A 21,768-nucleotide genomic window follows, 5' to 3' on the forward strand; every position below is an offset into this window, starting at 1 on the left:
TTTCTTCGAGACAATAGAAGAGGAGAGTGTTTCGAGAACTGTAAAGCGCCTGCGCCTGAGACTTATATTCACTTCCTTTTGTCTTGCCTTTAAGAGGATAAAATCTACGCGTGCTCTGGATTCTGCTCCTATGGGAAGGCCCGGGTCCCCTCTGGGCCTTGTTGCCCACCAGTACAAGAGTGAGGGGCTGAGACTTAGGGGCCTCCAAACACCCTGAATCCTGGCTCCAGAGCAAGGCCACCTGGGCAGCTGTGCCCTCCCCCTTCATTCCTCTCCCCTGAGTCAGGCCGGCCTGGCTGCAGGGCGCGCCGCAGCCCCCGCCCCTTGCTCTGGAATGGGGCAGGTTGAGGCCTCACCCCGTGGAGGATGTTGCCAAGACAGTGCTTACGCATGCGCGCAGGTGCACGTGGCCTTGGGGGGGCAGGGGCAGGGGCAGGGGCAGGGGCTCCCTTTCCTATTCCTCTCTGTTTCCAGGCTCAGGGGGGCCCCAGAGCGGTGGGTACATGCATCTGCCCTCGTGTACACGCAGCCACCCAGCAGGGCCCTGCGTGAATCTGGTGCTCAGGTGTGGGGAGGGCGTGGACTAGGGAGGCGTGGGTGTGCTTTGTGGACGTGGTGGTGAGAGCGCCTGCCTGTGGGGGATGGCCCCAGTGAGGCTTTTTGGAGGTGCGGTCTGCACACTTCTGCTGGTGGTCTGTATCTCAGCTCCCTCCAGAACTTGCAGGTGTGCTTCCTGGTGTGCTCTGCGTGGCCTGGAGCAAGGTGTCTTCTCAGATCCGGGAAGCCTCCTCCCCTGGGCAGGTAGGGGAGGCGGAGGCTGCGTGGTGAGCCTCAGTCCCAGGCTGCACCTCTGGACTGTGCTGGGGCTGAAGGTCCTGGAACACGGACTCCAAGTGTGGCCTTAGGCAAGGTCCTTCTGCTCTCTGGGCCTCAGTTTCCTTGTGAGGTGCATGCTCTCCATCCGAGACTCGGGTTGCTGAGTCTCTCCCCAAACAAGCTACAAGTGTGTAGACCTGCGCCTGGGGTGGCTCAGAGGGACCTCAGGCTCTGGCCAAGGCGCGGGTGGGGGGCGGCGGGACGGGTGTTGCTGGGGGAACCAGATGTTATCAAGTGTGAGAGCCTTGGATCCTGCTGGGGAATTTGCAGCTGTGACCCTGACTGCAAGCTATGGGCCTGGGACCTTGATGAGCTGATGTTTCCCCACCCCTGACTTAGCAGAGCTCAGCCCTTAGTTTCCCTGGTTGGGAGAAGCTGAGCATGCCCTTGTCCTGCATGGCTGAAGGCTCCAGTTTTGGAACCAGCCAGAGCTTGGTAAGTCACCTGGCTCTGTGAGCCTCACAGGTCACTTACCAGGAGAGTATCTTTGAGTACCTGCCTCGAAGGACTGTTGTCAGATCTGTGAGGGTAGAGACTGCCTTCCACCAGCGCCTGGCATGGTGCCTGGCATGAATTAATCACCCTACAAGTGTCGGTCTACTGCTCTTTTCTGTTTGAGTGGGACTAATAAGAGAGATGGATGGGTCTGGCCTAAGAGGGAGGGAAGAGGGGAGGATGTGGTCAAGAAACCTCAAATTTTGGGGGATGGTAGGGTTGTCCAAACCTTCTTCAGAGGGGAGATCAGGTTTGTAGCTGGCACAGTGGGCAGAACGTGGCTTTTGGATTCAAGTGGTCTTGAGTGTGAATGCTGTTCTGCCATTTACCAGCTTTATATAGTGCTTGCCCTCTCTGGTGTCCATTTCCTCATCTGTAAAACGGAGATAAAAGTGCCTACTTCTTGGGAATTCCCGGGCGGTCCAGTGGTTAGGACTCAGTACTGTCGCTGCGGGAGCCTGGGTTCAACCCCTGGCTGGGGAACTAAGATTCCGCAAGCCGCGCAGCACAGCCAAGAAAAAAAAATGTGCCTACTTCTTAAGAGTGTTGTTTAGATTTCAATGATCTGAGGATATATACTATCTAGCCCCACAGAATTTTGTTCTCTAGAGAGTGAAGGCTCAGCTATCTGCATGAGTGGTCCCTGAGAAGTGGCACAGCAAATGGGGAAGGACCAGTAGGAGGATCTTGCAGCATGGGAGCCATTGTGAATTCTTAGATCCCTAGGGACTCAGAGAGAGAGAGAAAGGTGCTGTGAGAGAGGGGTGTCCTCAGGTGAGTCTGGGGGACAGCACTTTATAGTTCACAGACCTTCTCTTCCACAGTCTTAGCTACTCTTTTTTTTTTTTTCCTCTGGCCGCAGTGCGTAGCATGGCATGCAGGCCCTTAGTTCCCCGACAAGGGATGGAACCCATGCCCCTGCAGTGGAAGCACGGAGTCTTAACCACGGGACCACCAGGGAAGTCCCTCAACTACTCTTTTTGGAGTTGCCAGGGAGAATCTCTTTTAACATCGTCAATACTCAGCTGAACCTTTAGTACTGACCTCTTGGGGTTCTTTGAATAAAATCCAGACTCTGCCAAGGCCTCTGGGGCCCTACCTGACCGGGCTCCTGCCTCTTCTCATCTCCTGCCATTCTCTCCCTTGCTCATCATATTCCAGCCACACTGGCCTCCTCTCTGTTCTGGGAAAACCCCACCACTCCTGCCTCAAGACCTTTATGCTTGCTGTTGCCTCTTTGTTTTCTTTCTTTTTTTAAATATTTATTTACTTATTTGGCTGCGCCAGGTCTTAGTTGCGGCACGCAGGATCTTCGTTGCTGCGTATGGGATCTTCATTGCGGCATGCAGAATCTTTAGTTGTGGCATGCGAACTCTTAGTTGCGGCATGTGAGATCTATTTTCCTTACCAGGGATCAAACCCGGGCCCCCTGCATTGGGAGTGCGGAGTCTTAGCCACTGGACCACTGGAAGTCCCTGCTGTTGCCTTTTTCTAGAAGGTTGTATGCCCAGCACTTGCCCTGGTTGGCTCCTTCTTTAGGTCTCAGTTCCAATAGCCTTTCCTTGATGCCCCCTAAAGTCACCCACTTCCTGTCACATCTCCTCAGCCCTCACTATCTAAAATTTTGCCAGTTTACCTCATTCGTGTATTCATCGAATATTTATTGAACTCATAGTATGTGCCAGACACTAGGGATGTACTGGTGAACAAGATAAAAGTTTTCCAATAGCTGTAGCCCCTAGTACTAGTTTAATAAATATTTGCTGATTAAATGAATGGATACAACAATCTTATAAAGAGGAGTTATTAGCCTTGTTTCCATGTGAGGTCATGACTTGTATGTGATGGAGCTGGATTTGAACCTGGACCTGACTTCCCTCCAAGTACCTTCCCTCCTGCCCCCCACTCTTACTGCCCTCACCTATGGCTAATTCCGTTCTCCCTGTCTGGTGATCCAAGAGAGTCACTGAGTCACAGAGTGAGACCAGTGAGAAGAATCCTGGGCTGGAGGAGCAAGAGGTCTGTGTTGAAGGCCTGCCTCTGTTGTGTGACCTTGGAGAGTTCACAGTGCTTTTCTGGCTGTTGATGTTACATTACTAAAGTGGGAAGATAATCCTTTGGAAAGTCTGGGGCTGGACATACGTGTGAGGGGTTGTTAGCACCAGTCACCGTGATTCTGCTCTGGGCATCTCCCTGGCTTCCCAGCACTGTGTCCTGGGCTGGCTCCTCCTCCAGGGACCTCTGCCAGTGTCCTTGCCATCCGCCCAGGCAGTCCTGGGCTTCTGCCTGGCTGCTCCACGCTGTGAGCTCCTTCCCCAGGGAATCACCCTCACCAGCCAGGAGGACTTGGGGGTGGGCACCATGCCAAGTCTAGTCTAGTGTGGCTCTTGCACCCACCATCTGGCAGCCGGGACCCTTGCCTTAGCTCTGGCTTATGACTGTTTAGAAAAGGACTTGGGGACAGGGGTAGCGGACTGCCCCTGGAATCGAGTATCTTTGGCCCTCCTAGTCATCCTTTCCACAAGAGCCGAGCACCCAGAGACTCCGGGCCTCAGTTTCCCTGTTGGAGTCTGGGAAGGCGCCTGCTCCTGCTCTGCACTCGAGGGGCGGGGTCGGTGGATGGGCGGGATCAGTGGTGAAGGTGGGAGGAGGACCTGGAGAGTAGCCCCTCCCCCTCCTCTGCCTGGAGCCGGCGCTCCGCAGCTGGGCGGGCAGACTCATCCCCTCAGCGCTGGGTTATGGTGAAGGCATCACCCGGCGTTCTGGAGAGGTCAACGTAGGGGACGGTCCGAGTGGCGCCGGCAGTCATGGTGGTGTTCCTGGGCCGCCACCTCCCGGCGCTCCTCGGGCTCTTTAAGAAGAAGGGTGAGTGGGTGTGGCTGGGGGGGAGATAAGGGATCCCCGACACCCCCATTTGCCAGACCCTTATGTAGAATGGGGGATCAAGGCCGGGGAAGGCAATGGGGTGGGGGATGAGGGCTGGTAATGAGGCCAGACTCCCCTGTCGGCCGCAGTGCCTTTGTCCAGCAGCTTTCCTACTGCCTTTGTTTGATTTCTGCTTGTGTTTCAGAGGATGGCTCTAGGTGTCTCTGACCTTGAAGCCTGCAGTCCTCGGGCAAGATTGCCTTCCTCCAGGGGTACTCACGCTTTACTGGGTACATCCCAATGCCTCAGTTGCAAGAGTTAGTGCACCCCCTCCGGGGTCAGCTCAGTGTGTGTGGGAGGATGGGATGTGGGGAGCAGAGTAGAAAGGAAAGTAGTACCCCTGGAAGTTGGGGAGCAGATCAGGGAAATCGTGTTTAGAGGCCTGGGGGTGAAGTTTTGAGGGGAGGGGCCTATGCCCTCCTCCTCCTAGGAACTGGGCTTTTAGGCCTAGATTAAGATGTGGGGGCCAGAGGGCCCCCAGTTTGAGTGTGATTCAGGAGTCCCCTCGGGGAACCTGGAGTTTAGTCTTGGTTCTGACTCCGATTTGCTGGGTGACCTTAGGCAAGACCTTTCCTCTTTGAGCCTGTTTGTGGACTTGTAAAATCAGGAGGTTGGGGAGAGGAGGATCACTGAGAGACCTCCTAGCTCTGACCTTGTGGGATTCCTGAGGATTCCCTGGGCAGGAGCTTGGCTGTTGAAGAATGTGCTGAGGAAGGCGGAAGGGGCAGTTCAGGTGTCTGAATTGAAGACCCTGATCTTGGGGCATGGCCCTTTAAAGGGCTTGTTTTGTTCCTGTCCCTCCACAAGGTGCTGCCAAGGTCACATGACCCTGCCAGAGCTTTTGCTTATGTTGTGGGTTCTGTTTAAAGGGGGGCTGGGGCTGCAAAGTGCTGACACAGCCCCTATTCCCAGGATTAGATGCTCAGCTCCTCCATGGGCAGGGCCTGTAACAGTATCCTTTGTAATGGACCCCTGGCTCCTCTGCACCAGGGCCCTGGGCCTCCAGGAGAGGGGGATACCTGGGACTGTTCCCCAAGAGAGGCTGGAGCTGCCTCAGGGGGAGTGGTATGGCTGGGGTCCCTCTTCTCTTCTCCCCAGCCTATCCTTCCACTAAGGGACAGCTGCATGGGTGAGTAGGGGACCCAAGTGGCCATATCCTTGGTTTAGCCCACACCCCAGGACTTCCTGGGAATCTGGTTAAGACCTTTGCTAGTGCCCACCCCTTCCTAGTGTCCCATGTGTCTTTTTCTTGGACCTGAGCCAATGGGGTGTATAAAGAGGTGGTTTGTTTTCCTGTAAAGTGGAGCTCAGGATCTGGAGACAAGAGAAATGTATTTGCTATGGGCTATGTGTACACTGGAGTGTCTTGCATGGGGCCCTGAGTGACAGTTGTATGTTTGGGTACTGTTTGTGAATATACAGAGTGGGGACTGTGGGTGTCATGTGTATATGTGGCGGCTGGGTGTGCTCTTGGTGTGGGTACACAGATGTGGTTTTACTTGGATGCTATGTGTTTGTATACATACTGAATGAAGCCTGTGGGTGTTGTGTGCATATATGGTGGGCATGTGTGCCCTGGGTATGATGCCCTATATGGGGCCCTTTGTGTGGTGTGGGTGCTCAGATATATGTACACTTGGATTATAGCTCGTGTATGTACTTGGGGGCTGTGTATATTAAGTGTATACCCCAGGACTGTGGGTTTTGAGTACAGACTGGGGGAAGTAGGCACTGCATGTATGTGCAGGTGCCCTGTGCCCTCTGGGGACTGTGGGTGCCCTTGTTGCAGTGCCTGTGCCTTCCCAGGGCCCAGATACCTTTGGGCCTCACTTTCCTTCCTCCTCCATTCCCAGCAGGCTCTGCCAAGGCTGAGAGCGACAAACGACTAAGTGTGGGGCCAGGCCAGGGGCTAGGGTCTGCAGTGGATGAGCACCAGGACAATGTCTTCTTCCCCAGTGGGCGACCGCCTCACCTGGAAGAGCTGCACACGCAGGCCCAGGAGGGGCTCCGTTCCCTCCAGCACCAAGGTAACCTTCTCCTCCTCTCTCCAGTGCTACTTTCAGCTCCCAAAGTCAGGGGCCTAGCTCAACATACCTTTCTGATGCCTTTCAGAAAAACAGAAACTGAACAAGGGTGCCTGGGACCATGGAGACACCCAGAGCATCCAGGTGAGCCCTGCCCCCAGCTCAGTCTTGATGTATTCCTCTCTCCCTGCTTGACCTCTGACAAGTATGTCTTTGAACCCTTCTGGATCTGTTTCCTTTCTGTATCATGAAAGGCTAGACGAGATACCCCTGAGGGCTGGTCCAGGGTAGCTCTAGCTGATGCCTGCTCAGTGCTAGGTGATGCTGGGGCAGGTCGGTGGGGGGTGAATCTGAGTCAGAAGTTACAAAGGGGAGCCTGAGGAGGCAAAGGTAAGCCCCACTCACGCCTCTGGGCTGATCCTTCTTCCCCCAATAGTCCTCCCGGACCGGGCCAGATGACGATAGCATCTCCTTCTGCAGCCAGACCACGTCCTACACAGCTGAGAGCTCCACGGCAGAGGATGCTCTCTCCGTCCGCTCTGAGATGATCCAGCGCAAAGGTACCCACTCACCAGCCAGGATTGTTGGGCAGGAGAGGGGGTGGTAGGCACCCAGCACCTGCAGCTTTCCCTTTTCCTCCTAATTTAGTGTTTCCCAAGACTGTGATTCAGTGGATTCAGGAAACATAGTACCCTGTGTCCTCTTGGAGGTTCATAATGAGCATTAACCAAAAAGCAGGACAGTGAAGAGTCGAGAAACCTGGTTTTGAGCCTAGTGTTGCTATTTACAGCTCTGTGATCTTGGGCCAACCCTTTACCTCTCTGTGCTTCTGTTTGATGTTCTATAAAAATGAGGATAAGAATACGTACCTTATTGGAATGAATGCCAAGTGTTTAGCATGCTAACACATAATAAGTGTTCGCTAAATGGAAATCATCAATATTGACCTAGTAAAGCCTTCCAGAAAAGCGTCTAGCTTCGTTTAACCCAGCTTTGCCCATACCTACTTGACTGTGGAAATCTTTTCTCACAGAGCTCTTACTAATATTCTATAAAAGTTGTGCTCTGCAGAATGTGCCCCGAGACCTGCTCTAACAGTTTCTCTCCCTGGACTCACCCCCAGGCTCCACCTTCCGACCGCATGACTCATTTCCCAAATCATCTGGAAAGTCAGGGCGGCGGCGGCGGGAGCGGCGGAGCACGGTGCTGGGACTGCCACAGCACGTGCAGAAGGAACTCGGTGAGCGCCTGATGAGGAGGCTGTGGGCGGGCAGCCCCGGCCGCCCCCTCTGCTGACTCCCACGCCCTCCCTGTCCATTCCAGGCCTGCGGAATGAACGTGAGGCACCAGGTACTCCTCGGCCTCCTGGTCCACGGGACGCTGTCCGCATCCCCACGGTAGACGGCCATCCGGCGGGCCCGGCCTCAGGGCCAGGGGCCAGGGTGTCCCTGCAGGCGCTGGAGGCGGAGGCCGAAGCCGGTGCCCAGGCAGAGGCCATGCTGCAGCGCCACATCGACCGCATTTACCGGGATGACACGCTCGTTGGCCGGTCCACGGGGGCCCGGCCCTTGCCACTGACCCGGCCCATGTCCCTAGCAGTGCCCGGACTGACCGGAGGGGCAGGGCCTCCAGAACCCCTGAGCCCGGCCATGTCCATCTCGCCCCAGGCCACCTACTTGTCGAAGCTGATCCCGCACGCCGTGCTGCCGCCCACAGTGGACGTGGTGGCCTTGGGCCGCTGCAGCCTGCGCACGCTGAGCCGCTGCAGCCTGCTCTCAGCCAGCCCGGCCTCCATCCGCTCGCTGGGCCACTTCTCCTTGGTCTCCAGCCCGCGACCCCGCAGCCGCCACCCTTCCTCCTCCAGTGACACCTGGAGCCACTCTCAGTCCTCTGAGACCATTGTGTCTGACGGCTCCACCCTCTCCTCTAAGGGTGGCTCAGAGGGCCGGCCAGAGGGCTCTGTGGCCAACAGTAACGTGGCGTCCCCTCCCCTGGGGGGCAGCGGGAGGGGCTCTCCCAGCGGGGGCAGCACTGCCGAGGCCTCGGACACTGTCAGCATTCGGAGCGGTGGCCAGTTGTCCGGCCGGAGTGTGTCCCTACGTAAGCTGAAGCGGCCCCCGCCACCTCCCCGCCGGACCCACTCGCTCCATCAGCGCAGCTCAGCAGCACATGATGGGCCCCTGGGGCTGCCTCCCAAGCCCGAGCGGAAGCAGCAGCAACAGCTGCCCCGGCCTCCCACCACTGGCGGGTCAGAAGGGATGGGGGCAGCACCCTGTCCATCCAGCTCAGCAGGCAGCTGGGTGCCTGGCTTGTCTCCAGGTGGCTCCCGGCGTCCCCCACGCTCCCCAGAACGGACACTCTCACCCTCCAGTGGATACTCGAGCCAAAGTGGTACCCCAACCCTGCCTCCCAAGGGTCTAACAGGGGCCCCTGCTTCCCCAGGCAAGGCCCAACCCCCTAAACCAGAGCGTGTCACTTCCCTTCGATCTCCCGGGGCCTCCGTCTCCTCCTCCCTCACGTCTCTATGTTCCTCCTCCTCTGATCCGGCGCCCTCAGACCGCTCTGGTCCGCATGTGTCGACCGCCCTGGGTGACAGGTTTGTCATACCTCCTCACCCCAAGGTGCCTGCCCCCTTCTCCCCACCTCCCTCTAAGCCCAAGAGCCCAAACCAAGCTGCCCCTGCTCCAGCTGCCCCTGCTGTGGTCCCTGGGCCCATCTCTACCACTGCTGCCAGCCCTGAGTCCCCACCTACTCCCCAGACATCCCTAACCCCACCTCAGGCATCTCCCGGTGCCTCCAAAGACCAGTCACCCCCACCATCCCCACCCCCATCTTATCACCCACCCCCCCCACCCACTAAGAAGCCAGAGGTGGTTGAAGAGGCCCTGTCTGCCCCGGGGACTGCTGAGGAGGCCCTCCAAGATCCCAACTGGCCCCCACCCCCGCCTCCTGCACCGGAGGAGCAGGACCTGTCCATGGCCGACTTCCCTCCACCCGAGGAGGCCTTTTTCTCTGTGGCTGGCCCTGAGCCTGCAGACCCTTCACGCCCCCCGGAGCCCTCCTTAGCTACTGTCTCTTTCCAGAGCCAGCCCCGTGGTACCCCAGATCTTCCTCCAGCTCTGCCAGCCCCATCTGCTGCTGGTTCTGTCCCAGAGCTTCAGGCCAAGGTCCCTCGGAGGGAACCGGGGGGCTGCAGCAAGGGTGGCGGCCTTCCCAGGGAGGATGCTGGTGCACCCCTGGTCACACCCTCACTCCTGCAGATGGTTCGGCTGCGCTCTGTAGGCACTCCTACAGTGGCTCCGACTCCAGCGTCAGGGCCGTCGGCCCCCCAGAAGCCACTGCGAAGGGCCCTGTCAGGGCGGGCCAGCCCAGCACCTGCCTCCTCAGGGCTCCACGCTGCTGTTTGGCTCAAGGCCTCCAGTCTGGCTGACAGCGTGGGCCCTGTGAGTGCCCAGCCCAATGGACCACCTGAGGCAGAGCCACGGTCCCCTGCCTCTACGGCCAGCTTCATCTTCTCCAAGGGCACCAAGAAGCTGCAGCTGGAGCAGCCCGTGTCCCCTGAGACCCAGGCTGACCTCCAGCGGAACCTGATAGCTGAACTTCGGAGCATCTCAGAGCAACGGCCACCCCAGGCCCCAAAGAAGCCAGCTAAGGCCCCCCCACCTGTGGCCCGCAAGCCTTCTGGAGGAGCCGCCCCCCCCACCTCCCCCAGCTTTCCTCGGGCTGAGCCCCTTCCTGCTCCTCCCACCAACGGGCTCCCCCATGCCGAGGACAGGACTAAGGAGGAGCTGGCAGAGAATGGAGATGTCCTGCAGCGGGTGGGTCCAGAGGAGAAGCTGGGCCTGCCTGGCACAGGTACGGTGGGCCGGGAGGGGTGGGGTGTGGGTCCCATTACTGGTCATGGGAAACAGGTATCAGAAGTCCTGCCATTAGGGATTTGCTCTTGGATTCTGGTCTCGGGGTGCCTGGAAAGTGTGACCTGTCACCTCTGATGAGCTGCACTGAAGGAGCATGGATTGTGGGGCTTTGGAGTCAGACCTACTGAAATTTGAAGTTTGAATTCCAACTTTGCCATTTTATCTACCCATCCTAGCCTCGGGTTCCTCACTGTAAAGTGTGAGGCAGCGATACATTATAGTGGCAGAGGGAACGTTTGTAAAACGTCCAGCCCAGTGCTGCTGTCGTGGTCAGTAAAGTGAGGGGGTGAGGATGTGCCCTGGGCTCTTAGTGGTCAGAACCAAGCTAGGCGGTCCCTTGCTGAGTGTCCCTTCTTTTCCCTCCACAGACCCACAGAAAGAGCTGGTCTGACCACCAGGCACCTTGCTGGCACTGCTGACCCATCCCAGGAATACAATCTCAGGGACCTGAGCGGCTCCAAGGATGAGAGGATACGGCAGACACTGAACCTAATAGGGAGGACGCCTGCAGCCTTAACCTCCACGGCCTTCAGTAATTACGCAAGCCTGGTGTGGCTCCTGTCCTCCAAGTCATCCGGCTCTCATGCCTTTTCCTGAATGGATTCACCTCTGGCAGCTGCTGCTTCAGTCTTGGCCTTAGCCTCATCTTGAAGGAGGTAGCTGGTGGGAGTGGGTGTCTGTGCCCCCTGCTGGCCTCAAGGCCACAGAATTGGGAACAGAACACCTCACTTGAGGTTTTTTTTTTTCCTTTTTTTTTTTTTTAAATGTCCAAATCATGCACATGCTGTAGTCCAGAATCAAAGCACTTTTGAAAAGTGGCTGCATGTCCATCCTCCAGGGCCCGCGAAGCCACATTCCAGGGGCCTGTTTACATGGCAGCAGCATCAGTCCCCAGCAGCCAGCCCATGGCTGGGACTAATCTGTCCCCCTCCTCCGATCCAGTTTGCAACTATTCTTAGTTCTTGGAGGTAGGCAAGTCGTTGTATTCCCACAGGGTTCTCCAGGCTGGAGGCAGGAGTGGGGCTGTGGAATTCCAAAGCACAAAAGGTGCAGCGGGGGTTAGCCCTCCTGTGCCTCAACTTACCACCAACCAGCCTCCTGCCTTCTAGTTCTGCCAGGTGCTCCATGCAGGGGACAGGAAGTGGGAGACTGCCAGGGCCCAAATGGGTGGGGGAGAAAGAACCAGAGGGGAGGTCCACAGGCTCTCTCTGTCCTCAGAGAGTGGGAGAACAGAGTAGAGAGTCACGTCATGGGGCACTTGGCCCTGTTTTACTTGATCAGGTTGCGGTGGGCGGGCACGACTCTTCAGAGGCAGGAACCACAGGCCATGGCAAAGCTGGGTTCCTTTCAGCTCGACAGGAAGTACTGAGGACATGGTTGGAGGGGTGGGTCTGGCAGGGAAGAGCCTATTTGGGCAGTGGGCCCAGACCCGGCCCTATGGATTTCATCCTCTGACCTTTACTCTGCTCCGAGCACGTCCTTTCTGCAGCTGTCTTTCAGCACAGGTGGTTCCACTGGGGGGAGCTGACGCTGAGTGACAGGATGGGAAGCCAAAGGTGCATTCTATTACAGACTCTTCCCTAGTCAATGAGGGGGAACTCAGCGCTCCTAGGGGCGGGCTGGGTGGTTCCCCCCTAGACATCAGCCTCTGCTACTGATCTCTCCTCCAGGAATTTTACTGACCTTTCCATTTTCAACCTGTGCCACCTATCTCGGTAAGCTGGTTTCCTCACTGGCCCCGGTGGCTCCACGGGGGTGGCCCTAGTGCCTCCTTCCACTGCAGCATGGCTGTCACCAGGTCACTCTTTCTGTCTTGATCCTCTTTCCTCAACAGTGACTCAGGCTTGAGCCGGGCAAGGGACCTTGCTTTTAGCTGCTTCTCCTCCACCCAGGAGAGAGGTTGACCCCCTCCCAGAAAAAGAGCTGGGAACACAGGGGATGTGGTCTGAGATCCCAGGTTCCTATGGCCCTCTCTCACTATTCTCTTCTCTCTGTAGCTATAAACCAATGTTCTTCCCTGCCCTTTGGGTAATGGAGAGCTGCTGCTGGGTATGTGCTGTGCCTGCCCAGTGAGTTGGGGAAAGAGGACAGTCAGTAAGCACTCCTCTGCTCAGAGCTCCTGATTCAACCCCCCGGGAACCGGGAACCAGGAACCAGGAACAGGCCAAAGCTTCCATGACACCAGGCCCTGGCAGCAGCCTTGGAGCTGCTGGAGGTAGGAGGGAGCCCACCTTCTGTGTTTCTTTCCCTCCCCTCCCTATGTTACTGGAGCCCCTTATCTTCAGTTAGATTCCTCTGAGCTTGTTTCCCCACTGGGTGGGACAGTAGAAAGGAGAAGGGAGGATCTCCAAGAGGCAATCCTTTTGTCCCCTTGGGTAAATACGAGCTTGACCTAGTGCACACGGAGAGACCAAAAGCCTCTGATTTTTAATTTCCATAAAAATGTTAGAGAATGTGTGTGTGTGTGTGTGTGTGTGTGTATACACACACACACACACATATATATATATATATATATATATTTCTTTAAGTTTCTGAGTCTTTGATATGTCTATACAAACAATCTATTCCCTCTGCCCTGAAGCTGGAGTGATACACATGGAAAAAGCTCTGTGTGGGTTTCATTCGAAGATGTTAATTAATTAAATGATTCAAACTTGGCTGTGGCTGCTGCTTCTTAATGGGGTGGGTCAAGGTGGTGGTCTGGGCCCACATGTAGAAGGGACAACGTTCTGGACCGTAAAGTGAGCCTCTTCTTTTTAACACTGCTAAAGGGAAAGTCAAGGTGTCTTGCCATCCAGCCTAGTCCACCCCCGCTCCCATTACAGGGTCAAAAGTCCAAGATACAAACAGCCCGAGGCTGGGTGAGGGGCCCAGAAGCTGCTACACACTGTGCTCTCCTTTCCTGAGATGGTGCAGCTCACAGACAGGTCCCGTCCAGACACCCTTGTTCAGACATTTTATTTGAATTTATGACAATGATGCTTAGCGGTCCTGATTGAGATGCCTTATGGAGAAGTACCGCACCCTCCCTGAAGAAAGAACCAGGCTGTGCCATCCAACAACACGCAGCTGGTTTAGGGAGTGTCCCCCCAGCAGGATCAAAGGGCAATCCAGGAGTCCTGGGGCAGGCTCTGCCCCCAGCGACAAGCCTCAGGGTTGGCAGGCATTGGGGAAAGCTGCCAACCACTTGGTAGACCACCAGGTTCTCTGTTTTCCCTTCCCTTCCCTTTTCAAATCCCACAGTTTCCTGTTGGGGAGAGGCTGTAATTAGCCCAGTTCAGGCACCAGATCCCAGCCAGAGGCACAGCTGCTGGGATAACGCTAGGAAAACTGGAAACCAATATTTTTCCAGTTACAAGCATTATGGCATAAACTTTTTCTGAGTTATGTTATACTGAAACCAGATTTGTCAGGTCAGCTGCCAAGGGAAGAAGGTAGGGCTGCACTCCCTGCACTGCCCCGCGCTCATCACTACCCGGGAGGTCAGCCTCTCCCTGCAGCCAGACAGGGTGATCCTGGATCCTGGGGAGGCTGAGCTGCCCCTCACCAAGTCTTGCACCTAACACAGTCCCAAACTTCCTGCTTCAGTGTCCTGGGAGATGGGTAAGCAGATGATGGATGGAGCAAATTAAGGAGACAGCAGATGACTCAGGATGATGAGAAGGGAGGAAGACGCCAGGTTGGCTAGCTGATGTTCCCCCCTTTCAGTGATTTACAGGAGATGTACCCTAGCTTGGTCATGAAGTTGGTTTGCTTCCACTGTGCAATGCACTCCTCAGAAATTTTGAAGTCAGCCTGGACAAGAAAAACAACAACAAAAGTGATTATAGTGATGGTGGCAGGACTATAAGAAAACAAAGACTCTTATACTACTAGTAGTGTAAATTGATTCAACTTCTCTAAGAGGGCAGTTTGCGAAAAGCTTTCATTTCAAGGTATTCCTATCTTTTGCCTAAGGTAAGTTCATTTTAGGGATTTAGTTTAAGAAAATAATCATGAATAAATACAAAGAACTAGGTACCAGGACATCCATCGTAGCATTCTAAGAGTAAAAAACTGAGAACCACCTCAATGTCTAATCAGGTTTGGGGTAAATTATGATCATTATGATATAATACTATATATATATGTATGTATATGTGTGTGTATGTGTGTGTGTGTGTGTGTGTATGGTTCTTCCCCCTCAATATTTAAGAAGATGGGGAAATCTTTGAGGCCTGAAGTTAAATTAAAAAAAAAAAAAGAAGAAGAAGAGGGACTTCCCTGGTGGTCCAGTGGTAAAGAATCTCCCTTCCAATGCAGGGGATGCGGGTTCGATCTCTGGTCGGGGAACTAAGATCCCACATGCTGCGGGGCAACTAAGCCTGCGCGCCACAACTAGTGAGCTCACACGCCTCAACTAGAGAGCCCGCGTACCGCAAATGATAGAGCCCATGTGCTTTGGAGCCCGTGCCACAACTAGAGAAGAGAAAACCCGCAGGCCACAGCTAGAGAGAAACCCGCACCGCAGCGAAGAGCCTGCGCGCTGCAACGAGCAGATCCCACATGCCGCAAGGAAGACCCGACAGCCAAATAAATAAATAAATAAATATTTTTAAAAAGAGAACAATAAACATGGTATGACTCAAACTATAAGTATATTATCACTATGCACAGAGAAAGTCCAGAAGGAAATAATCACTAACGACATTTTTCAGCACCTCTAGGTAGCAGGACTATGGATGTTTTATTTTCTTCATTTTCCCCTACATTTTAGCCATTTCTACAATGAAAATCTATTTTATAGCTAGAAAAAAATAGTGGATTCAAAAAACTGGCCTGGAAAACTAGGAAAGGAGGGAGGGGACAAAGCCATTTGCCACTTGCAGGAGGATGGAGAGGTAGAAACCACTCTAAATGCCCTCCAGAAATACTGTCTAGTTGGGGAAACAAGGTGACTAACTAGAAAAAGTCACACGTGTAGTATTAGTTCCACGAGGAGAGTGAATCTCTGCTGCTTTATTCATTGATGTAGCCCAAGCACCTAGAACAGTGCCGGACACATATATTAGGGTGCTGAATGAATGAATGAATTCTGGGCAGGCCATGTGAGTCAATGCCCCTGAAGCAAAGAGAATGAGTGCTCTCAGATCAAGGTGGGCAGGAGGGACCCCAGGAGGGCTCTGATCCTGGCTCCATCATTTCCGGTGACCCTGTGTGGCCTTGGCAGGTATCCTGCCAGATAAATTGGGGATAATCTCCTATCACAGACTGAAGGTCAAATGAGGAAATGTCTCAAGTCCCTGACACAGTGCCTCAAACAGTCTGTCAGTGCTCAGTATCTGCGAGGGCCCACAGGCTCCTCAGGCACCTCATTTGACAGGTCTGGAATGAAGAAGGAAGAGAGGGGCTTAGATGCAGGAAGGCCCAGCTGGGAAAAGGGCAGGTGTGGATTCAGTAACAGAGCAATCTGGAGACAGTCCAGGCAGCCCTGGTATGAGGGAAAAAGTGCAGATTGTTACCTGCAATTTCTCAAAGACTTTCTTCTTGGGCTTAAGCTCTTCATCTGGTTGGCCTTTCTCATAGCCCTTCACAAACACTCGCTCACCAGGAGCAGAGCCGGCAGGAGGGTCCAGAGGCTCAACCTTGCGGCTTGCCCCTTCTCTGGGAAGACACACAGGACAACATAAGAGTGAGGCTATGGACTGTCTCCAGCTGCCATGGAGGCCAAAGCACTGGGGCCTTTTCCTAGGGGCCTAATGGGATTTAGGGAACCCACAATGCCAGGGCCCTAGGAGTTCCTCACTGCTGTACTATATCTCTGGATATCACCAGCACTGGGTTAACCAGGGCTGAACTGAAATTCTATGTCAGGAGAGACTCCAAAATCTGGGCTTTTAGGGGAGGAAGTATATGACCTAACAGCCAGTGAACTGGGTTTGAATCCTGGTTTCACCTCTTACTAGTAGAGAGACCTGAGCATGCACACAGCTTAGAATCTTCAATTTCTGTTTTAATAAAGCTAACTTTAGGTAAAGTGCTTCATCCACGGCTCTTGTTCAATAAATAATCCCTCCATGCACCATATTTTGGGTAGTGTTCTCAGGGCCTCCACCTGGCATGTGGAGGGGCAGCATGTGGGCTAATCCCCCCTCTTCCGGGCCTCCCCAGGCCCTGCGCTCCCCACCCCCCAAGTCCTCACTCACACAGAAGCACACAGGAGCATGCCTTGGGACTCGATTCCTCTCATCTTCTGGGGTTTCAGATTGCACAGCACCACCACCAGCCTGTCCTGCAGTTCCTCCCTGGGCGCAAACTGCACCAGGCCACTCACCACAGTCCGTGGTTCAGCTTCCCCCACATCAATCTTCTCCACATACAGGCTGTCTGCATCTGGGTGCTGCCGGCAAGATATCAGGCTCAGAGAGCATCATAATGGAATAGATCATGGGGCCTGGTGAACCCTCTGACTCCAGAAAGGGGCATCCACTCCTTACTGAGGCCCTGGAGGAACCCTCTAGTGCTAACTCTCCAGGCCCCAGGCAGCAGACATGAGAAGGGGCCCCGAAGAGGCAGATTTGAGTAACATGAGCCTAATTACTTGTGTTAGAAGTGGAAGGAACCTCTAACAGAGATTAAAATGGCCTGGACTGCCTGGGTGGCCACCATTATGGCCATGTGTGCACCAGATCAATCCCAGTCCTGGGGGGACTGGAAGATGGGAGATAGCTGCTGGCTTCACCATCCGAAACAAGAGCATCAGCAGCTATTTCAAGGTAGTTTTGGTGGTTAGTCTAATATGGTGAAAAGCAAATCAATACTGGGAGAAAAAAATACCCAGACCACTGGTCCCAGGCCACCGGTTGCATAGCCATCTGCCTCTGGGAAAAAGGAAGTCCTCCCTTCACCATTTTCTGGGACAAAGTAGCTGATCCAAGATAAGGCCTGTGGCTAGTCCAGACAAGCTGGGAGAGACCAGGTGAGCCAATCAGACTGGATTTGATGGATAAACAAGCTCCTTCTGCCTAACATCCCTCCGTATTCTGAGTTCCTGGCTGTGTTTGTTTGAATAAGGTCCAGAGATAGCAAAGGGAAAAGCCTGACGCCTGGAATTAGATGCCTGGGTTCTGACTCGCAATATGACCTCAGGGATGTTACTTCCCATCCCAGGCCAGGTTTCCTCCAGATGGAAGCAGACAGACCTGACCCCTGTCTGCCTCTCCGGGACATGGTGGAAAATGAGTACCTTGTCCACACTAATGACTCTCCCCACACGGATATCCAGGCGGGATGGGATGACCTCCTCTGGTTCTGAATTCTTGGCTGGGCCTTTGGCAACTGGCTCTGGAGATGAGAAGAACCCAAGGCTCAGAACTCTCCTCCTTCCCATGACAGGTCAGCTGCTGATTCCCCCAAATGACACTAGCAGGACTTAGCGCAGAATCCCCAGAATCTACCCACTGAATTATACCTTCTTTAAAACAGAGCCGGCAGCCTTTGAAAAGTGACATGCCAGATTTCATCTCTCTCTCCTTCAGGTATTGGGCTGGAGGGGAGGGGAGGGGCCAAGTGTAGCTTTGCCACCATTCGGGCATTCCGCATATATTCAGCCATTCCTCCTTTTCTGGCAGGGCCACACAAGACTCTCAATGTTAACATCTCAGCATCGTGGATGCGTGGCTGGCCCACTAAGAACCAGTCAGGAGCATGTGGAAGGGAACTGGGCGAATCCAGAGATGAGCTTCCCTGAGATGCTGTGCAGACCCTGCCCGAGCAGCTGTGTTACCCTCATGGTCTAACCCAATTGGTCTCCTTAACTGAAGAGGCGGATTTTGTGAAAGGATCAAAGTACATGTCTCAAACCAGCACTCACAGCAGTGTTGGTACAGCAGGATGTAATCACTTCATAGTACCGACCAAACCAAATTCAAGATGACTGGAGTTCCATTCCACCAGTCAACGGGGCATGACATTCCTGCACTTCAGACCACGCCCCCACCACCGGCTTCTTGGGCCTGAATTGAAGACAGACTCTTTTCTGAGGCCCACTGACAGGCTCTCTACCTGATGATGTCACACCCCCCCCCCCCCGCCCCCAGCCCAACCCCTCCCCAGCTGGCCTTACTCTGCTTCGAGGGATCTGGGTAGGCAGCGCTGGACAGTTTCTTTAGTGCAGGGGTATTAAACTTTTCCCGGATGGGATCCAGCAACTTGTTGAGGGCGACTTCAACAGAATTCTTTAGGTCTCCAGGGTGCACAACCTGCAAGTGTACAAGGCCAGGTGAGAAGGGGCACTGGAACAGGTGAACTGGGCATAGGACACCTGAATCTACTAAGAATAATGTGCATATAGTATGCAGGGTGCTTTCTGGGCAGAGTCTTATTTGAACCTCAGAACAAGCCTGTGAAGCTGGTAGAGCAGAGAAGGGGAAATAGGTTCAAAAGGTTATCTAATATGTCCAAGACCCAGGTCTTTTGACACTGAATTCCATACTAACTTGAGGGTTTTTAGAGGCTGAATGTTTTAAATTGACTTCTAGTCCCTCCATTTATGCTCAGAGTAGTGGCGTAAAGCACGTGTTATTTACAGGTAGGGAAACATTCACATAGGGAACCTAGGAGCTAGAGACAGCCTGAGGGGGGAGCTGAGTGAGCAAGAAGGAAGAACAGGGCTTTGGAGTTAGAGCCTGGGGTGAGAGTCCCAGCTAGCTGGGTGACTCCCAACCAGGCACTTAACCCCTCTGAGCTTTGGATTCTTCACTTAAAAAGTGAAAATAACAATACCTTTACCTCCTAGAGTCAGAATAAGGATTAAATCACGTAACATGGGTAAAAATGGTGAGTAGTGCTAGTACATGGTAGGAGCTCAGTAATTCCATTTTTTCTTCTCGTGTCCTGTGACTACCACTTTTACATCCCAAATCTGGCCCCAAAGGATCTTCTAAGATATTCTGAGGGGACGTCCCCTAGGTATGAATACATGTAATAAAACAATGCCTATGTTTTGTTTCTGATGTTATTCCTTCGTTTCCTCGGGAATGTTTCAGTTCTTTTTTAAAATAATTTATTTATTTTTGGCTGCATTGGGTCTTTGTTGCTGCACGTGGGCTTTCTCTAGTTGCAGCGAGCGGGGGCTACTCTTCGTTGCAGTAGGCATGCTTCTCATTGCGGTGGCTTCTCTTGTTGTGGAGCGTGGGCTCTAGGTGTGAGGGCTTCAATAGTTGTGGCATGCGGGGTCAGTAGTTGTGGCGCACGGGCTTAGTTGCTCCGCGGCATGTGGGATCTTCCCGGACCAGGGCTTGAACCCGTGTCCCCTGCACTGGCGGGAGGATTCTTAACCACTGTGCCACCCAGAGAAGTCCCGAATGTTTCATTTTTAGTAGAAAAGCTTTAGACCTGCACTGTCCAATATGGTAGCCACAAGCCTCATGTGCACATTTAAATGTAAGTTAAAATTCAGTTCCTCAGTTTACTGGTCACATTGTGAGGTTCAACAGACGCATGTGGCCAGTGGCGACTGTGTTAGTACAGATAGAACATGTCCACCATCACAGAAAGTGCTGCTGGTTACGCTGTCAAGCTCTGTCTTCAGAAGCGTTTCTTCTATTCCGTCTCATCAGTCCCACAAAGGATTGTTCACAGGGATGAGGAGTGGGGTGTGGCTTCTGTGGCCTGCCTCAGATGGCAGACAGAAGGGTTTCAGAGCAATAGCTGCCAAATGTCCAAAAAATGGGCCTTAAGGGCCCTCAGACTTCAGAGGTCATTGAGTCTTTTCTTCCATTTGATGCTCAAACCCTCACACAACCTTGCCTCCAGTGGTCCTCTGGCCTCTGCCTGAACACCTCAGTGATGGGGAATGCAAGGTCAGGCCAGGCAGCCCTGCCCATCACCACACCATTGAGGCCACTAGAAAGTTCTTCAAGCCTAAACAAGCCTCCCTGTGGTCCCCACCCGCAGCCCCAGTTCAGCCGTCTGGTGCCACAAGAAGGAACCTCACCCCTCGCCCAGGAGAGCCCTTCCTGTGTTCAAGGACGGGTGAACACATACTTGCTTCCCAGCTCAACACGCCCAGTTCTTTCAGCTGTGCTTTGTGACACAGTTTGCAGTCTGTTCCCTATCATGGCATCCTTCCTCTCCCCACCAACACACCCCAGACTGTCAAATAAATCTCACACAATTGAAGTCCAGGGCTGAATGCACAATCCCAAAGGTACTCAGAACAATGTAGAACTGAATGGACGATCAACTCCCTGGTTCCAGACTCTACATTTCTGATGACTGAGGCCAAGACCTCGTGAACATTTCTGACAGCCCTGTCACATTGACGATTCAGCCCAAATTCAGTCAGTCGAGACCCCGCCTTTCATTCCCCATACACACTGTCATCACTCCTTCCCTTCATGATCTGGCCCTGCCTCCCTCTCCCACAATGCCCCCCATCACCTTGTAGACTCTAGTCAGATGAAAGCACTTGTGATTCCTTAGATACCACGCTGTTTTCATCTTACCACATCTGTGCACAATGCATTCCCTCACAGGTTTCCTCATGAACTCCTAATCCTCAAGTGAAACCGTGTTTGGATGTTGTCCCCTCCACAAAGCTTTCCCAGCCAGCCAGGTAATCACTTCCTCCTGTTCTATTTCTGGACCATGTATGCTTGGTACGGTAACCAGTAAATGATTATTTATTCACATGTCTGCCTCTCCTATGGACTATGAGCTTCATGAGGGTTTATCATCTTTGTAATGCCAGCCCCTAGTATGGTGCCAAACACATGCGCACCTAGTGAGTCTTTTGTTAAATTGTTTGTTGAAATGAATAGTATTCTCTATTGTTCTTTTATAGTTGTGTCTCTTTTCTGAACCTCGATTTTGTACCTGTCCCTGAAATGCTTCATCTTGCTGAGTTTGTCGGTCCTTCATTCCAGGTTAAGTCCTTTGGAGTGTGATTAGGACACCAATATATTAGCTTTGTGCCATTTGCTAATCTAATCCATGAACCACGTGAATCTAAGCCATTAATACAAAATATACGGCCCCAAGAGCATGATGACAGAGCCCTGTGGCACGTAACAAGAAACCTGGCGAGGCCACATGGAGAGGTTTGTCAGTATGAGTTCAGTGGGGATTACTCCTCCTCTGGTATTACCTCATCAGCAAAGTCCTTTTCCAGGTCCAAGTAAGCGGTGTAGGTTTTGTTTCCACCCCATTTTTCATCTCGAAATATCACGAACTCTATAAGAAAAAGGATCCATGCCAACAAACTCACTGATAATGGCAAGTCAGCATTCCTGGCCCAAAGGTATGGGTACCTGTAGTTTCTGCCATATATTTTGAACTTCATCATATGGCATTTTATTGTTTTTAAATTGCATGAGTGGCAATGTTGGATACCCAGCTAGCATCCAAGCTCGGGGGAACGATCGTGTCTTACATCTCTTTTGTATTCCTCTAGTCCACTTGCCTGACCCCTTCATTTCTACCACCCCTGCCCACCCTGACACCCCACTTAGAACCTACCATGTTAACAAACACACAGACAACTCAAC

General features: G+C 53.4%; 2 protein-coding genes across 6 annotated transcripts in view; one reads left to right on the forward strand and one right to left on the reverse strand.

Annotated features, from left to right (window-relative positions):
• The window catches only part of KIAA1522 (KIAA1522 ortholog), a 28,612-nt gene extending 15,895 nt beyond the window's left edge, over nucleotides 1-12,717 (forward strand). Inside the window, exons 1-7 of one of the 3 annotated variants that reach the window (XM_057557370.1) lie at nucleotides 4,137-4,236; nucleotides 6,153-6,323; nucleotides 6,409-6,464; nucleotides 6,757-6,880; nucleotides 7,444-7,560; nucleotides 7,644-10,175; nucleotides 10,606-12,717. In XM_057557370.1, coding sequence (XP_057413353.1) covers nucleotides 4,179-4,236; nucleotides 6,153-6,323; nucleotides 6,409-6,464; nucleotides 6,757-6,880; nucleotides 7,444-7,560; nucleotides 7,644-10,175; nucleotides 10,606-10,628 — 3,081 coding nt within the window. In that variant the 5' untranslated portion in view covers nucleotides 4,137-4,178 and the 3' untranslated portion in view covers nucleotides 10,629-12,717. Of the gene's footprint in view, nucleotides 1-4,136; nucleotides 4,237-6,149; nucleotides 6,324-6,408; nucleotides 6,465-6,756; nucleotides 6,881-7,443; nucleotides 7,561-7,643; nucleotides 10,176-10,605 lie in introns of those variants that run through there. The other 2 variants (XM_057557367.1, XM_057557364.1) reach the window with 2 other exon arrangements.
• A 465-nt stretch (nucleotides 12,718-13,182) lies between these two features.
• Nucleotides 13,183-21,768, reverse strand: part of YARS1 (tyrosyl-tRNA synthetase 1) — a 29,629-nt gene continuing 21,043 nt past the window's right edge. For 2 of the 3 annotated variants that reach the window (XM_057557381.1, XM_057557377.1), the window contains exons 8-13: nucleotides 21,369-21,454; nucleotides 18,345-18,480; nucleotides 17,466-17,563; nucleotides 16,426-16,619; nucleotides 15,742-15,883; nucleotides 13,183-14,035 (exon numbers count right to left, since the gene is read on the reverse strand). In XM_057557381.1, the coding sequence (XP_057413364.1) occupies nucleotides 13,925-14,035; nucleotides 15,742-15,883; nucleotides 16,426-16,619; nucleotides 17,466-17,563; nucleotides 18,345-18,480; nucleotides 21,369-21,454 (767 nt within the window). In that variant the 3' untranslated portion in view covers nucleotides 13,183-13,924. The remainder of the gene's footprint in view (nucleotides 14,036-15,741; nucleotides 15,884-16,425; nucleotides 16,620-17,465; nucleotides 17,564-18,344; nucleotides 18,481-21,368; nucleotides 21,455-21,768) is intronic. The other variant, XM_057557384.1, reaches the window with a different exon arrangement.

Source organism: Balaenoptera acutorostrata, chromosome 1 (assembly GCF_949987535.1).
Source record: "Balaenoptera acutorostrata chromosome 1, mBalAcu1.1, whole genome shotgun sequence".
In the NCBI taxonomy this organism is placed as follows: domain Eukaryota; kingdom Metazoa; phylum Chordata; class Mammalia; order Artiodactyla; family Balaenopteridae; genus Balaenoptera; species Balaenoptera acutorostrata.